Source organism: Macaca fascicularis, chromosome 20, assembly GCF_037993035.2.
Source record: "Macaca fascicularis isolate 582-1 chromosome 20, T2T-MFA8v1.1".
Classification (NCBI taxonomy): Eukaryota; Metazoa; Chordata; class Mammalia; order Primates; family Cercopithecidae; genus Macaca; species Macaca fascicularis.
In genome coordinates, this window is record NC_088394.1 from 68,361,830 (window position 1) to 68,375,780 (window position 13,951).

General features: G+C 45.4%; 1 protein-coding gene across 1 annotated transcript in view; it reads left to right on the top strand.

The window, feature by feature from the left end:
- PKD1L3 (polycystin 1 like 3, transient receptor potential channel interacting) overlaps positions 1–13,951 on the top strand; it is an 88,255-nt gene that overhangs the window by 13,843 nt on the left and 60,461 nt on the right. The window contains 7 exon segments of the mRNA XM_045381939.3: positions 2,127–2,258; positions 4,017–4,193; positions 6,119–6,246; positions 6,341–6,467; positions 7,826–7,954; positions 8,729–8,960; positions 12,683–12,876. Of these exon segments, the coding sequence (XP_045237874.2) occupies positions 2,127–2,258; positions 4,017–4,193; positions 6,119–6,246; positions 6,341–6,467; positions 7,826–7,954; positions 8,729–8,960; positions 12,683–12,876 (1,119 nt within the window).

Here is a 13,951-nt window from a genome sequence, read left to right on the forward strand (position 1 = left end):
GGGGAAGAGGTTTTGTTCACCTACCCTGCTTTTTCAGCAGCAGCAAACTTCTAGACAATTCCTCCTACTCACTGTCCTCTCTTTTTGCCTTGTTTCCTTCCTCCCAAAAACATAAGACAACAATGCAGCCAAACTCAGTGAGTCACGCCTGTAATCCCAGGGTTTGGGAGGCCAAGGTGAGAGGATCACTTGAGCCCAGGAGTTTGAGACCAGCCTGGGTAACATAGTGAGACCTTGTCTCTACTAAAGTTCAAAAAAATTAGTTGGGCACAGTGACTCACGCCTGTAATCCCAGCACTTTGGGAGGCCGAAGTGGAGGATCACATAAGCCCAGGGGTTTGAGACCAGCTTAGGCAACGTTATGAGACCTTGTCTCTATTAAAATTCAAAAAAAATTAGCCAGGTGTGATGGTGTGTACCTGTAGTCCCAGCTACTTGTGGGGGCTGAGGTGGGAGGGTCGCTTGAGCCTGGGACGTCCAGACTGCCGTGAACCGTGATTGTGCCACTGTACTGTAGGCTGAGCAACAAAGCAAAACTCACCCAAAAAAAGGCAAAGCCCCTTTGACATTATTGACTGAAGAAAATAATCCTGCTTCCCCCACGCTTTTTTTTCCCCTAAATTCAAGCAAGCCCTGTTTATATGCAGTTGAACATTTCCCTGCTGAAACATAATCCTGTTCACTCTGGATCTGCCTGCAATGGTAATGGAAATTCGGTGTTAACTACTTGGGGGAGAAACTGACCTACAGGAGTTTAAGCAAAGAGTTGTTTTTTTGTTTTTTTTTTTCTTAAATAGAAATCCTGAAGTAGGCCGGGCGCGGTGGCTCACGCCTGTAATCCCAGCACTTTGGGAGGCCGAGGCGGGCGGATCACAAGGTCAGGAGATCGAGACCACGGTGAAACCTCGTCTCTACTAAAAATACAAAAAATTAGCCGGGCGCGGTTGTGGGCGCCTGTAGTCCCAGCTACTCGGGAGGCTGAGGCAGGAGAATGGCGTGAACCCGGGAGGCGGAGCTTGCAGTGAGCCGAGATCGCGCCACTGCACTCCAGCCTGGGCCACAGAGCGAGACTCCGTCTTAAAAAAAAAAAAAAAAAAAATCCTGAAGTATAGAATATCCAAAAGAATCTATAATAAATTATTAGAAATATTAAGAGAATTTAGCAATGTTCAGCATTTAATCGAGATTTCTTGAATGTGTGATTGAATTAGGCTGTGAGTGAGCTGCTCTCCAGAAATGGACCACCGGGTTGGCATTAACGGTGATCGCCTGAGGGTTGGACTTCAAGGACAAGTGCAGTGGCCGCTTAAGCTTTGGGACCGCGGCCACTTGCTCAGTTTGTTTCTTGGGAGAGGGAGGTTTTCTGCTTCCCACCTCCTGTTATGAGTCATTTTAAGTCGTTATCTCTTGAATATGAATTCTTGTTTGTTTTTTGAGACAGATTCCCGCTCTGTTGCCCAGGCTGGAGTGCAGTGGCGCAATCTCGGCTCACTGCAACCTCCGCCTCCCGGGATCAAGAGATTCTCCTGCCTCCGCCCCCTGAGTAGCTGGGATTACAGGCGTCTATCACCACGCCTGGTTAATTTTTGTATTTTTAGTAGAGACAGGGTTTTGCTATGTAGGCCGGGCTGCTCTTGAACTCCTGACCTCAAGTGATCTGCCTGCCTTGGCCTCCCAAAGTGCAGGGATTACAGGCATGAGCCACCACACCCAGCCTTGAATATGAACATTGAATGGAGGTAAACACGCACAGAGGGAAACCTGAGAGGAAAACATACTTCTGAATAGAAAAGTTTGGTTTTGGCTTTTTGATTTCCAACTTTCCCTCATCTTTGCTCATGGCCTTAAGACTTAAAGTTACTGCTATAAATCTTATTTCCAGACTCATTTGCCCTTGGAGCAATCATTGTCTAAACTCGTTATTCATTTTCTCGATCGTATGGAAGTAGAAATAAATTCTGTCCACTCACAGAAAAGCTTCTGAAAGTAATCACTGTTTCAGAGAGCTGTGATTCATAGAGTTTATAATGTTATCCAAGGTCAACTTTGATTAAAACAATCTCCCCGACTACTACAGTACAGTAATCTTGTAGAAGTAATTTTGACAACTTCTTTGTTCCCGGTAGGTCATAGATGAGATAGCAGGAAACTTCAGCAGAGCAGTTCATGGTTTGCAAGCTCATAACAAACTACAGGAAGCTTGTGAGTTCCTCCAGAAACTAACAGCCTTAACCCCAAGATTTTTTAAGCCAGCTCAGGTAAGCGGAGGGTGACTGGGAGGGAAGAAGATAGGAGAGAGGGAAACATGGAAAACAGAAAAAGAATCTGAGGCTGGGTGCGGTGGCTCACGCCTGTAATCCCAGCACCGTGGAAGGTCGAGGCGGGTGGATCACATGAGGCCAGGAGTTCGAGACCTGACTGGGCAACATGGCAAAACCTGTCTCTACTGAAAAAAAACAAAAATTAGCTGGGCTTGGTGGTGGGTGCCTGTAATCTCAGCTACTTGGGAGGCTGAGGCACAGTAATTGCTTGGACCCAGGAGACAGAGGCAGTGAGCCAAGATCACGCCACTGCGCTCCAGCCTGGATGACTGAGAGACTGTGTCTCCAGAAAAAGAAAAGAAAAAGAGAATCTGGAGATTGTGCCTTATGCCAAGCTTAGCATTATAAAGACTATATTTAAATTTTAGCAAGCATATTTGTACCTTTAAATCTGGAAAGTTATGAATTAAATTGATCAGTAGTGACATTGTTGGATATACTGTGTTTATGTTCGTTTGTTCATTAATCAGCTTACTGCCTTGCTGATGTATTTGTCAGAAGTCTGGGCATTCAGTGGGACACGGTGGCTCCTACCTGTAATCCCAGCACCTTGGGAGGCTGAAGCAGGCAGATAGCTTGAGCCCAAGAGTTCAAAACCAGCCTGGGCAACATGGTGAAACCCCGTCTCTACCAAAAATACAAAACTTAACCGGGAGTGGTGGTGTGCGCCTGTAGTTGCAGCTACTTGGGAGGTGAGATGGGAGGATGGTTTGAGCCCAGAAGGTGGAGATTGCAGCGAGCCAAGACTCTACCACTGCACTCCAGCCTGGGTGACAGAGCCACACTCTGTCTCAAGTTAAAAAGACAAAAAACTCAGCATTGGTCTTTTCTTCCTTCCTTTTTTTAGTCTGGTGGTGTTAATTGGATATTTGGTCTACTTACCAATCAAAAAGAATTATCAATTCGTCAAAATAACATGAAATATGAATCCTCCCTTATAGGTTATATATTCTCCTTCCCTGTCAAATTGTAACTTTTTTAATAAAATGCATTTGAAATGTATAAAGAATATTAAGCTGCTAATAAGAAGTATGCAAATTTTAAGCAATCATGTGCTAGGTGTGTGGCTCATGCCTGTAATCCAAACACGTTGGGAGGCCAAGACAGGAGGGTCTCTTGGGGCCAGGTGTTTGAGACCAGCCTGAGCAACATAGTGAGCCGCCTCCTCTACAAAAAAATTTTTAAAATTAGGCGTGGTGGTGCACACCTCTGTCCTAGCTACTGGGGAGGCTGAAGAAGGAGGATTGCTTGAGCCCAGGAGTTCAAGGCTGCAGTGAGCCATGATTGTACCACTGCACTCCGGCCTGGGCAACAGAGCAAGACCACATCTCTTAAAATTTTAAAAAGCAATCATAGGCTGAGCATGGTGGCCCACACCTGTAATCCCAGCACTTTGGGAGGCCAAGATGGGAAGATCACCTGAGGTCAGGAGTTCGAGAGACCAGCTTGACCAACATGGAGAAACCCTGTCTCTGCTAAAAATACAAAATTAGCCAGGCATGGTGGCTCATGCCTGTAGTCCCAGCTGCTCAGGAGGCTGAGGCAGAAGAATTGCTTGAACCCGGGAGGTGGAGGTTGCAGTGAGCCGATTGCATTCCAGCCTGGGCAACAGGAGTGAAACTCTGTCTTCAAAAATAAAAAGAAAAAAGAAAAAATCATAAACAAGGATGTATGTTTGCTTTCTAATACTCCCAGGTTAATCTCATCAATTCCCTTATTTACCTGAGTGAGGAGTTACTCAGGATCCCATTTCTGAACAGCAGCAGTCTGGACTTCAAAGTTCCTGCGACTGTCTGCCCCTTTCATTCCTTCAACGATGTCACCAAAGCTGGAGAAGGAAGTTGGCTGGAATCCAAGCGTGATACTGAGCAGGTAGGTGCCAGATCTGCAGGTGGCCATATCTGCTTAGAAGCATTTTAATCTTGACAGGTCCAGGTATCACAGCCTCTCCCCAGACCTTTAAAGAGAATCTTGCTGAAGTATGTGCTGCAGAAAAACCACTCTGCCAAGCCTTCTCTGGGGTCTCCCTCCCCACCTACCAGTGAGCCAATACTCCCTAGTGCTGTAATCAAGTGAAAAGGACTTAGGGGCTGGACCCGGTGGCTCATGCCTGTAATCCCAACACTTTGGGAGGCCAAGGCAGGCAGATCACCTAAGGTCGGGAGTTCGAGACCAGCCTGGCCAACATGGCGTAACTGCATCTCTACTAAAAATGCAAAAATTAGCCAGGCGTGGTGGCACATGCCTGTAATCCCAGCTATTCAGGAGGCTGAGGCAGGAGAATCACTTGAACCCAGGAGGCAGAGGTTGCAGTGAACCGAGATCGTGCCACTACACTCCAGCCTGGGCAACAGAGTGAGACTTCATCAAAAAAAAAAAAAAAAAAAAAGGAATTTAGGAAAGTGTTGGCATAAGGCAAATACTCATAGGTTTTGTTTGCTATTCACTTGAAAAGATGCTCAACTTCATTGGTCATTAGGGAAATGCAAGTCAAATCCAAAATGAGATGCCGCTTCACACCCAAAAAGACAGAAAATAACAAGTATTGGCAAGGATGCAGAGAACTTGCACCTATCCATTGTTCAATTGTAAAATGATGCAGCCGCTTTGGAAAACAATTTGGCAGTTGCTTAAAATGTAAAAAATAGAATTACCATGTAACCTAGCAATTCTACTCCTAGCGTCTACCCAAGAGAGTTGAAAACATATGTCCATACAAAAACTCGTACGCTTATCTTTGTAGCAGCATAGTTTAGTAGCTAGATAGCCAAAAAGTGGAGATAACCCACACATCTACGATCTGACAGATGGCTAAGTAGAATCTGGTCTGTTCATACAATGGAATATTATTCAGCAACATAAAGGGATGAAGTCCTGGTACGTGCTCCAACATGAGCTTTGAAAACATTATGCCAGGTGAAAGAAGCTGTCACAAAAGACTGTATGTTGTGATTCATTTATATGAAATGTCCTGAAGAGGTAAATCTATAGACAAAGAAAGTAGATTCGTGGTTGCCTAGAGCTAGAGGGACTAGGGATGGGGAAATGGGGAGTGACTGCTAATGGGTACCAGGTTTATTTTATTTTGAGACAGAGTCTCGCTCTGTTGCCCAGGCTGGAGTGCTGTGGCGTGATCTGGGCTCACTGCAACCTCTGCCTCCCAGGTTCAAGCTATTCTCCCACCTCAGCCTCCTGAGTAGGTGAGACTATAGGCGCACGCCACCATGCCTGTCTAATTTTTTGTACTTTTAGTAGAGACAAGGTTTCACAATGTCGGCCAGGTAGGTCTCAAGTGATCCACCTGCCTTAGCCTCCCAAAGTGCTGGGATTACAGGTGTGAGCCACCGCACCCAGCCACCAGGGAGGTGGATCACCTGAGGTCAGGAGTATTTATTTTAGGGAGGATGAATCCTAAAGTTAGATTGTGGTATTGGTTGCACAACGCTGTGAATATACTAAAAAACATTAAATTATATACTCTGAGTGGATGAAGTGTATGTGTGAAAGTTATCTCAATAAAGCTGTCATTTAAAAACTCTAGCATGAGCAGGTCTGGGGCAATTATATGATGGGGCAAAGGCATATTTCCTTGGCAGGCCCTCTTAGTTTGGTTCAAAGGACGGTAAGTCTTTAGCTAGGCTGCAGGTACTTTCTGTGAGAGTCTGAGGCCCTCTCTAAGGAATACCACCCTTCATTACGTCACTGTGAAAATTCCCTTTCCAGTCTTCTCCGAAACCATTTACTAACATAAGACACTGAGGTTTTACAGGTCACACGCTGTCTTCCTCTCCATGCAGGTAGAAGACATCCTGGAAATGTCCTTGGCGGAGCTTGGGAATATCGGGGAAGCATTTCTAGAGCAGGACCAGTCTCCCGAGTCTTCAGTGACTTTGACCTCCTCTGTTGCTACTCTGCTGCTGAGCAGGTTAGTGAGAGGAAGGAACAGGGAGAGTTTCACGGTGTTTTTCACTTTCAGAGGACATACAAAAATTGACTTCCATTTTCACTTTTCTCATTAGACAAAACACATCCACCTTACCACTGAGCTCTTACACTCTGGGTCACCCAGCCCCTGTGAGACTGGGCTTTCCGTCGGCTTTGGCTTTGAAGGAGCTCTTGAATCAACACCCAGGAGTTAATGTCCAAGTGAGTGTGAAATTGATCGTGGTCAGAATGAAAGTGGGATCTGATGGCCATGGAGGCATTTGGGTGAAAGTAATGTACCATGAAATGTAAGCCTAACAGACCAGATCAGATGAGAGAGTTGATGTGGCATTCGTTTTTATTTTACACTGGCAGGGATAGAGGCCTCTTAAAAGTGATCCACTGTAGAACTTGGGAGCATTAAGCAGATTTCTGGATTTAACTAAATTTCTGTTCCGTGATTTGGATTGATCTCAACTCTGCAGTTTGTTTTTTTTGTTGTTGTTGCTGTGTTGTTGTTGTTGTTGTTGTTGTTTTCGTTTTCGAGATGGAGTCTCAATCTGTCACCCAGGCTGGAGTGCAGTAGCGTGATCTCAGCTCACTGTAACCTCTACCTCCTGGGTGCAAGCAATTCCCCTCCCTCAGCCTCCCAAGTAGCTGGGATTACAGGCGCCCGCCACCACGCCTGGCTAATTTTTGTATAGAGACGGGGTTTCGCCACGTTGGCCAGACTGATGTCGAACTATGGACCTCAGGTGATTCGCCTGCCTAAGCCTCCCATAGTGCTGGGATTACAGGTGTGAGCCACCATGCCCGGCCTCTGCACTATTTACAAAAAGCTGGGACTATCGAAATAATTGTTGACTCAGTATACCAACCCAGTCATATCGATATATTGTATTTCTTTCAGCAGTTACCTGACAAATAAAAGTAGCATTGTTGCCTTATCCTGAAGAGCAGAATAGTTACTTCCTAGTAAAGTAGAATCCTCTAGATATAAAGATTAAAAATAATTCTGAGGGTCCCAAGTATAATTCATCTTTAACTTACTATTTCTCATAGAGGCTGTAATGGGGAATGTTATTTCATTTGTGGTATTAGTAGGGGGCACATCCCAATGTTTACTTTAATATATGATATCCAGCTGGGCATGGTGGCTCAAGCCTGTAATCTCAACACTTGGGAGGCCAACGCGGGTGGATCACCTGAGGTCAGGAGTTTGAGGCCAGCCTGGCCAACATAGCGAAACCCTGTCTCTTCTAAAAATACAAAAATTAGCCAGGCGTGGTGGTATGCACCTGTAATCCCAGCTACTTGGGAGGCTGAGGCAGGAGAATTGCTTGAACATGGGAGGTGGAGGTTACAGTGAGCCAAGGTCACGCCACTGCACTCCAACCTGGTTGACAGAGCATGAGTTTCTCAAAAAAAAAAAAAAAAAAAAAATATATATATATATAGGTGTGTGTGTGTGTGTAGGCACACACTCGTATATACATATTATATATATGATATATCTTTCTATTGGAGTCATTTAAAAATATTTCACCAATGGGTAAAACTGTACTTTTCCTTGTCTCTAGGTAACAGGACTAGCTTTCAATCCCTTCAAGGATTTGGACCACAGAAACGTTGTTGGAAGCATTGGAAGTGTGTTACTAAGTGCTAATCGCAAATTGCTCCAAGTCCATGATTTAGTGGAGGACATTGAGGTAGGAACTGATTCTTAGGGAATAAAATAGAAGAGAATGGGATATTCTGGAACAGGATCGAAGGATGCAACAACTTAAAGGGAATCATGTTAGACCGATGACTGTGCCATTGTTTTGTTATTAACATATTAGGAACTTTTACAAAGAGGAACACCTTACGCTTAGAAAAAGTGTTTTAGAGGGCCGGGTGCGCTGACTTACGCCTGTAATCCCAGCACTTTGGGAGGCAGGCAGATCACTTGAGGTCAGGAGTTCAAGACCAGCCTGGTCGACATGATGAAACCCCGTCTCTACTAAAAATACAAAAATGAACCCAGTATGGTGGTGGGCGGCGGTTATCCCAGCTACTCTGAAGCCTGAGGCATAATAGCTTGAATCTGGGAGGTGAAGTTTGCAGTGAGCTGAGATTGTGCCACTGCGCTCCAGCCTGAGTGACAGAGTAAGACTTAGTCTCAAAAATAATAAGAATAAGAAGTGTTTTAGGTCTTGGACTATGTACTTACCCTTAACCCCAGCAGTATTAGCTACTAACATCCAATGAAGAAGACCTGGCTGGGCACAGTGGCTCATGCCTATAATCCTAGCATTTTGGGAGACTGAAGCGGGAGGATTGCTTGAGACCAGGAGTTCAAGACCAACCTGGCCAACATAGCAAGACCCCATCTCAGAAAAAAGGAGGAAGACCTAGGAAGTTTCCTTACCTTATCAATATAAAGGATTTTGAAAGGCATCAGTGGATGGACCATTATAGTGATTAACTGTCTCTTATTCTAGATCATGCTCTGGAGAAACGTTAGCATGGAAACCCATCCCACCAGCTTCAACATGAGCACAGATCAGCTTACAATCACAGTGAACATCACCTCCTTGGAGAAATCCCTGATAGTGAGCATAGATCCTGACAGTCCCCTTTTAATGACGCTCTACCTGGGGTTCCAGTATCAGCCTAACTGCACTCACTTCCACCTGAACATCACCCTTCCGAAGGATAAGGTGTGGCAAAAAGGTAAAACCCAATCAGCTGTCAGAAACTTACTTTGATTTTGTTTTGCCTAGGATGGAGTGCAGTGGCACCATCATTGTTCACTGCAGCCTCAAAATGTCAAGCTCAAGGGATCCTCCTGCCTTCGCCTCTTGAGTAGCTGGGACTACAAGTGCACACCACCACGTCTGGCTAATTTTTTTCTTTTAATTTTGTAGGCTGGGCACGGTGGCTCACGCCTGTAATCCCAGCACTTTGGGAGGCTGAGGCGGGTAGATCACGAGGTCAGGAGATCAAGACCCTCCTATCCTGGCTAACATGGTAAAATCCCGTCTTTACTAAAAATGCAAAAAAAAATTAGCCAGGCGTGGTGGCAGGCACCTGTAGTCCTAGCTACTTGGGAGGCTGAGGCAAGAGAATGGCATGAACCCGGGAGGCGTTGTTTGCAGTGAGCTGAGATCGCGCCACTGTGCTCCAGCCTGGGTGAAAGAGCGAGACTCTGTCTCGAAAAAAAAAAAAAAAAAATTTGTAGAGAAAGGGTCTTGCCATATTGCCCAGGCTGGTCTTGAACTCCTGGCCTCAAATACTCTTTGTGTCAGCCTCCCAATGTGCTGGGATTACAGGCATGAGCTACTGTACCTGGCCACATTTTTTTTTTTAATTTTTATTTTCAGATAATTGTAGATTCCCATGCAGTTATAAGAAATAGACAGGCCAAGCGCAGTGGCTCACACCTGTAATCCCAGCACTTTGGGAGGCCAAGGCGAGTGGATCACCTGAGGTCAGGAGTTTGAGACCATCCTGGCCAACATGGTGAAACTGTCTCTACTAAAAATACAAAAAATTTGCTGGGTGGGCATGGTCGCGGGCACCTTTAATCCCAGCTACTTGGGAGGCAGACGCAGAGTTGCTTAAACCTGAGAGGTGGAGGTTGCAGTGAGCAGAGATCACACCATTGCACTCCCACCTGGGCTGCAGAGCAAGACTTGGTCTCCAAAAAATAGAGAGACAGCCTAGGCTCTCAGTGGCTCCTGCCTGTAATCACACTGTAATCCTAGCACTTTGGGAGGCTGAGGTGGGTGGATCACCTGAGGTCAGGAGTTTGAGACTAGGCTGACCAACATGGTAAAACCTCATCTCTACTAAAAATACAAAAATTACCTGGTCATGGTGGTGGGCACCTGTAATCCCAGCTACTTGGGAGGCTGAGACACAAGAATCGCTTGAACCCGGGAGGCAGAGGTTGCAGTGAGCTGAGATTGTGCCACTGCACTCCCGCCTGGGTGACAGAGAATCTGCCTCAAAAAAAAAAAAAAAAAAAAAAAAAGGAACAGAGACACAGCTTGTATACCTCTCATCCAGTTTCTCTGAATGGCAGCATCTTGCATAACTATAGTATATCACAACCAGAAAATAACATTAATACAATCACTGATTTTATTCCGATTTCACCAGGTTTACAAGCACATTTCTGTATGTGTGTGTGTATTGAGTTCTGTGTGGTTTTGCCACATGTGTAGATACATGTGACAATGAAATGCATTTTTTAAAAGATTGATTATGGGATGGATAAGGGTATGTATGTGAGGAAGCAGATTTAGTAAGATGTTAATTGTAGAATCTAGTTAATGGTTATATGGTTATTCCCTGTAAAATTCTGTCTGTATTGTTGAAGATTTTCATAATAAAATGTTGAGACCCACAGCAGAAGTAGCGTTCACAGCACCATGGGTTACGTGTACTTCACATTTATATATTACAGATGACTATGAAATATGTTGTATGTATTTCAACTTTATTTCTAATCTAAGATTTGAGGAAGATGGTCCTGATGATATCTCAATAAGTCTTTGTATAAGACCAGAATGACTGTATTGTAGTTTAGAAAAGTTAAGAATTTCTGAGACATAACATTAAAGTTAAAAATGTCTAGCCTGGTGTAGTGGCTCACCCCTGTAATGCCAGCACTTCGAGAGGCCACGGCAGGAGGATCTCTTAAGCCCAGGAGTTTGAGACTAGCCTGGGCAACATAGCGAGAGACTGTCTCTATCAAAAAAAAAAAAAAAAAAAAATTTAGCCGGGCATGGTGGCGTGCATCTGTAGTCCTAGCTACTTGGGAGGTTGAGGCAAGAGGATCGCTTGAGCCAAGGAATTCAAACCTTCAGTGAGTTTTGACGATACGACTGCACTCCAGCCTGGGTGACAGAGCAAGGCACTGTCTCTAAAAACTAAAAATTCCTGATAGAAATAGTGCCCAGATACACTGGATCAAAAACATGCTCTGTGGGTATCGACTTTAAACATTTTACCGAAAAGTCTTAAGAGCTACACTTCTGTATTTGTTTTTACGTTGGGAAAAATCTGAATGGAGAAAGCATGCGACAGTCGCCCGTCATGACCACCTTCCATATTGAGAGGCTCTCGCATGGGCCCTGCTCACACAGGAACAATCACTTTTAAGTTCTTGCTTTTAGGCAAAGTCCCTGAGGCAGCCATGCTCACTACCGGGCTGCCCACTGCAGAGTTTGCGTGAATTACCAACGGGCCCTTTCCCAGTTCCAGAGGGGTACTCAGTTTTGTTTTTGTTTGTTTTGAGACAGAGTCTCACTCCGTCGCCCGGGCTGGAATGCGGTGGCGCATTGCCGGCTCACTGCAGCCTCCGCCTCCTGGGTTCAAGCAATTCCCATCCCTCAGCCTCCCAAGCAGCTGGGACTGCAGGCACGTGCACCACCATGCCTGGCTAATTTTTTGTATTTTTAGTAGAGACATGGTTTTACCGTGTTGGCCAAGCTAGGTCTCGAACTCCTGGGCTCAAATAATCCTCCTGCCTTAACCTCCCAAAGTGCTTGGATTATAGGCATGAGCCACTGTGCCTGGCCATGCACTCAGTTTCTCTTGCTGATCTTGGCAGTGATGTCATTGAGAGCTGGAAGGGACCTTCGAGAGCCTTTGTTTGACAGACAGGACTGTTTGAAAGATGAGAAAGCTTGAGGCCCAGAGAGACTGGGTGACTCGCCTTAGCCCCTACCAGCCAGCTTGTGACAGAGCCAGGCCCGACCTCAGGTCCCTGGCGTGCAGTCCTGGGCTTTGTTCCTGAAGTCACCCTGTTCCTATCTTTGCTTCACCCTGGGGTTTCATTCGTTACCTTAGTCTTCTATCTGCTAACTTAGGTGTGTGATTATTTCATTTTTCTAAACCTCATAATGCATTCTAAATCATTAGGTCTAAATGTTCATATGCCAAAATAATATAATTCTTTTTTTTGAGACAAAGTCTCACTCTGTTGCCCAGGCTAGAGTATCGTGCTGTGATTTCAACTCACTGCAACTCCCACCTCCCAGGTTCAAGCAATTTTCCTGCCTCAGCCTCCCGAATAGCTGGGATTACAGGCTCACATCACCACACCCCACTAATTTTTGTATTTTTAGTACAGATGGGGTTTCACCACGTTCACCAGGCTGGTCTCGAACTTCTGACCTCAAGTGATCTGCCTGCCTTGGCTTCCCAAAGTGCTGGGATTATAGGCATGAGCCACCACACCCAGCCAAAAGGATATAGTTCTTTACTGGAACGGCAGTAATCCAGAGCCCGGGATTGTATCACTGGTCATTTTCTTTCCAATCATTTGTGACTCTAGGTTTATCATGGTCTCATTTGCAAAATATTAATAGATGCTTTAGAAGAGAGGTTCTAATGGTGGTTTTGTTCTGTTTGATATACAAGTAAGCACTCTTCTTTGTTCTAAGATGAGGAGTACACGTGGGTGCTGACTCCTGAGCATCTACAGCACGGGATTGGCACCTACTGTATAAGAGCTGTGCTGAGTGAGAGCCAGAAGGGTGCTCAGCAGACGCCCAGCTTGGTCTCGGTCATCACGGCCGTCACTCAGTGTTATTACTGGGAGAGCCACAACCAGACATGGAGCAGCAACGGATGCCAAGTAAGAAACTGAGCCGCTTCTTGGGTCTCTCTCCTGCTGTCGCCGCTGTTAAACCCAATGCATCTCATTTGGGGCAGCCCAGAAAGAAAACTAGGAGGTTTCAAATAACTCTGCCTTGGCCAAAGGAGGAGGAGGGTTATGTGTGGTGGGCAGGGCGAGTGTGGCTCTTCCAAGCAGGGGCAGCTTTGTGCTTTGTCTTTGTAATTTCTTTCTCAAACACAGTCCAGCGTGGATCTGACAATTGTGGATAAAACAAAACAGCATGTGGAAGCCATAAAATTCTATAAGTATTAAATATGTTGTGGGTGGGTAAAATGAAACCTCTTGCTAAACAAAAGAGAACTTTAGTAGCTCAAGAAATACGTTCTCAGATTCTTGTACATTCCAGGCCAGGTGAGGACAGGTTGTCACTTTTGTAATGATCACCTTGTTCCTGGTGTCCAACTGCTTTAAACCAGCACTATTACGTTTGTACACTCGTGATTCTGTGAGATCCTGCCTGATGAAAGTCCTGGTTCGGTTGCTAAAATAATGTGGTATAAGGTCTTGCAGATCATGAAGTTGTTCTAGAAAGAGCTGAGAAAGTACCATCTAGATTGGGAAGAGGAGAGAGAATTGGTTTTTTGTTTTTTGGTTTTTTTTTGAGATGGGATCTCATTCTATCCCTCAGGCTGGAGTGCAGGGACGTGATCACGGCTTACTGCAGCCTCAACCTCCTGGGGTCAAAAGATCCTCCTGCCTCAGCCCCTCAAGTAGTGGGGACCACAGGCATTTGCCACTATGCCTGTCTAATGTTTTAGATTTTTGGACAGACAGGGTCTTGCCATGTTGCCCATGCTGGTCTTGAACTTCTGGGCTCAAGCAATCCTCCCACCTGCACTTTGGGAGGCCAGAAAGAGGATTATTATTATTAGTATTATTAGTATTATTATTTTAGATGGAGTTTCGCTCTCGTTGCCCAGGCTGGAGTGCGATGGCACGATCTCGGCTCACCACAACATCCACCCCGCTGGGCTCAAGCAATTCTCCTGCCTCAGCCTCCCCAGTAGCTGGGATTACAGGCATGCACCACCAT